Source organism: Perkinsus marinus (assembly GCF_000006405.1).
Source record: "Perkinsus marinus ATCC 50983 genomic scaffold scf_1104296972672, whole genome shotgun sequence".
Lineage (NCBI taxonomy): Eukaryota > Perkinsozoa > Perkinsida > Perkinsidae > Perkinsus > Perkinsus marinus.
Window position 1 is genome coordinate 43,414 of NW_003201682.1, and position 4,278 is coordinate 47,691.

The window sequence follows — 4,278 nt, forward strand, 5'->3', positions numbered from 1 at the left end:
GGCTCCAACATGATCAAACACGTGGTGCGTTGGGGACTCTAGATGGAGTGGCTACTGCTGTTGAAGGTCCCAGCTCACCTGAGCGCAGTGTGAGAAGATACATATAAGCTTGGTCAACTACATGTGTTGGTGACAATATGAAAATAATCGGGAAATTCCTACTGTTTTCTGAACACTTCTACCATAATTCGTGACACTAATTATAGTTTCTAAAATTAGCTTTGGAAACTCCCGAGCTCAGCTGCTGAGGAAAGCGATTACATATATTCCCTCAACCTCGCGATAGCCTTCGTGACACCTACGTATGTAGAGGTTGAATTCAGTGCCCTTTTTTCTCAATATGATGTGACCTCGCCCTGACTTCACACTCCACGCGGACCTCAGCGATGAACAACTTCACCAAGCAAAAGCCATACTAGCATACCCTATTTCATTGGTGCACTGTATAGTGTATGGACCGTCGCGCTGGCCAAAGTCCTCTCCTATTGCTGCTGTTAACTCCAAATCAGGATGGCGTTTGCTCAACGACGAAATGCTACTGCCCTTCCTCGACGACGATGATGATGATGTTCTCGACCCTCGCGAGGAAGGAGTCCGACGAGAGACCGCCCCAGCGAGACTTCGTTTCAGCATGATAAAATTCCGACTGGTACACAATGGGTAATCGCGTGGGGACACCCTATAAACGAAGCTCCACGAAAGTTGTACAGAAGTTCTTCTGACTTCAACATTTGATAAGCTTGGGTACCCCCAAGGCCACAGAGCCAATCTAGGGCTAGTGGGACGAAGGCAGCGAGTGATACAAAGCAATTTGATCATAGAACCGCAAAAGAGAACTAATTCGACGTGTAGCCGTTGTAACGCCTTAGCTAGTCTTCGACGGAGAAGGGCGAGTAATCATTTGGTGCACTCAAAAAGTAAGACTAATGAGATCAGGTAGCAAGCAATACGACCATAGAACTGCGAAAGAGAACTAAATCGACGCCTCAGCGGGCGTTAAGTGATAATTTCCCCCAACACAGTAATATCCGTTTGCATAGGAAAAGAAACATCAACTTGGAAGTGACTCAATGACCATCTGACAGTATCTCGGCTATAGCTCGAGCAGTGTCGTGTACAGGTAAGCCAACCACGTTAGAATAACAACCCTCGACCTTGCATGCGAGGAGGCCGCCGATACCCTGAGTGCGATGCGTATCAAGTGGAGAAACATGTGAAAAAACATGTGCGTTATTTTAATAAGAATCGATCTGAAACTACATCGCATGAAGAATGTGAACATTGGTATGAACATGTGATGTGATAAAAGTAACCTTTCAAGACTATGATAGCGACAAGTTGTTCACTATCATTAATCCCGGAATAGAAAACACACATTTCCCACATTTGCATGTCAAATTGGCACACACTGTAGTACGAGTACAGTGGAGTTTCACCCTAGTGAAAAATATATTTCACGACTACTGCATATCACCGGGAATATCGCGTTTTTCACAGAGTGTTACGCCACTTCACGTAAAACGGGTGAAGCAAACTCCAGTGTGTTCGATTTTGATAGTCAGAAGCGAAAAAAATGTAGTAACTTCGCTAATTCGATAATTAGGAATCTTCGACTTCCAAAATGAAACACACGGGAGTTTCACGACCCGTTTTACGTGAAGTGGCGTATTACTCCATGTGAAAAACGCGACACGAAGTGAAGTGAAAATACCTCGCGAACCACACCGGACAAATCACGTGTTTTACGCGTTACTCGCGTTAAGTGGAACGTGAAAAAATGTTATTCGCTAGTGTTCTCATATCACGAGCCACGGGTGACCGATTTTTGTGATAGTGTCCAAAACAGACAGAGAAAACCGAAATGACTTGACGATAGAGAATTTTGTGTAGATTCAGAATCTGTTTTACTACTGACTATGATAATTTCACCCGGGTGAAACTCCACTGTAGTAATAAAGGACCTACCTGTATACCGTAGCTACCAGCCTTTCCCATAGGCTCCTCGGTCTCTATATAGGCTTGCAGGTCCTCATCAGTGATGTTCGCTGCAAAGGTAACTACAATAGAGAAGTGACGGAGGAGTGGTACGCAATTCTTCTCACCTTTCGTAGTGGTAGTGAACTGACGTTTCTTGGTAGTCCCATCCGACCATTTACACACAATACAGACTCCTACCAACATAGTCAAAGCCCAACAGCAAGAGTAACGCTTACCAGTGCTAACCTCATGGGTCTTTCCTCGTAGAGCCTTCAGCATTTCCAAAGCATGAGCGTGGTCATCAGGCTTCTCCAGAATATGTCCGTTCGAAGACACCTATTCCGACCTACCAGCCTACCCGTGATAAACCCATCTTACCACAACAGTGTCAGCGGATAAAACCATCGTGAAACGGCCGGATGTTGGCAGCTCTAGACGTGATATGACCTACCGTAGAGAAGCTAAGCGACCTGTGTTCGCTCGTAGAAACCGGCTTCGTTAACAGTAAATACTGGAGTTTCACCACCCTAGTGATATGAAAAACACTAGTAAAAAACATATTCCGCGACTACTACATACGACGAATATCGCGCTTTCACCGATTATTACGCCACTTCGCGTAAAAGGGGTGAACCTCCACTGTTGCACTGCTGACACCTCTCAAGAGGTAGTAGTCCGATATACTCAGAGGCTATAAGAAAAGTTCCATAAGGAAAAATGCATTTTGTAGAAGTTGTCATGGCGCAAGCCTTTCCCATCTGTACTGTCTATACAACGGAATGATTATTCGGACGATTATGTCTGCTATAAACAGCCGTAATAATATGACGTAGCGAATTGAAACTGTTGACTCACCGAGTCGTCCCCATTAACACGCTTCCAATGTTGGACCAGAGCATGAAGTCTTACAATATTCTTATGTCCAACCAACTTTGGGAAAGGGGGGCAGCTACAAGGTGTAGTGCATCAGCAATTTCTGCCAGCCACACTACTTTTGCGTTTGACTGGTTTAATTATCATTTTTCACATAATATCGTTTACTCCAACGTCACAAGTGCACTATTCTCCTCAACGACTAGAACAGAGCGGGGTAAATAGGAAAAAGTAGCTTATTTATGGATAAGTTGATAGCAATACATTTGCTACGAGCCAAGACTATTACTGATGGAATTTCAACCGTTATATGAAAAATACATTTCACAATTCACTTCGCGAATAACAATTGCGTTATCGGTGGCGGAAATTTACACGTCCCATAATTTACAGGGAGTATCACGACGCCACTTCACGTAAAACGGGTAAAACTCCAATGATTGTGTATTGGAACAGTGGAGTTTCAACCGTGATATGAACAACACTAGTGGAAAATATATTTCACGACTACTGCATATCACCGCGAATAAAATCGCGTTTTTCACACTTCACGTAAAACGGGTCATGAAACTCCAACGGTTATGTATTAGGACAACGCGATATTCGCGGTGATATTCAGTTGTCGTCAAATATACTTTTAACTAGTGTTTTTCATATCACTAGGGTGGTGAAACTCCAATGATTGTATATTAGGACAGTTGACAAGCTTACTTCTTTACACTTCTCAGTGGCAGTTTGCAACACATACTCAGTCGGTTTCAGTGCCCTATATAGAAATTATACTCTTCTCGCCGGCCTCTAAGAGCCTACCTCTTATCGAGATCCTCAGGAAAGGTCGAACCCATTACTTCGATGTTCAGACGACCACCACTGACTGTCTTGAGGAGCTCCAGTCGGCGTGGGGACTTCGATGCTAATACGAAACGATTCCAGTTGAGAGTGTCTACTAGTCTTAGTAGTGATAGAGCCGACATAAAGACAAAACAATATAAACACTACACGGGTGTCAACTTGCGAATCTTCCAGGAACCTATAATTTTCCCTTTTCTTCGATCAGTTTCCCATGTAAATGTCATCACATTAGTAACATTTTCCCCAGTGCTACCAAACTCCATGAGATGTTATTTCCCTATATGGGACCCTGGCGCGAGATTTTCATATGGTGGTATATAACAAAAACCTGACAATTCAGAATGTATATGTTTTTCACTACTGATATTGTCATCACAAGGATGATGATGTAAACGAGTATTATTATATTTATTATACTACTATATCATTACTAGATTATTTTACTACCAGTATTCAGATATCGACTATCATCAGTGAAGTTCTTATATGATACATGTTTACGTGTAGAGCACAGCGTGCAGAGCAAGTGTAAGAGAATTCAAGCGAAAAATCAATTGCTTGGGGAAGCACGACACC

The 4,278-nt window shown here is 43.1% G+C and overlaps 1 protein-coding gene across 1 annotated transcript; it reads right to left on the reverse strand.

The window, feature by feature from the left end:
- Window positions 1–1,038: 1,038 nt before the first annotated feature.
- Pmar_PMAR013324 (maf protein, putative) lies at window positions 1,039–3,847 on the reverse strand. The gene is made up of 7 exons (XM_002766509.1): window positions 3,661–3,847; window positions 3,562–3,616; window positions 2,356–2,424; window positions 2,214–2,313; window positions 2,103–2,171; window positions 1,966–2,057; window positions 1,039–1,181 (listed from the first exon to the last, which is right to left on the reverse strand). The coding sequence occupies exons 1-7, from the start codon at window positions 3,822–3,824 to the stop codon at window positions 1,068–1,070; spliced, it is 663 nt and encodes a 220-aa protein (XP_002766555.1). The 5' UTR covers window positions 3,825–3,847; the 3' UTR covers window positions 1,039–1,067.
- Window positions 3,848–4,278: the final 431 nt, after the last annotated feature.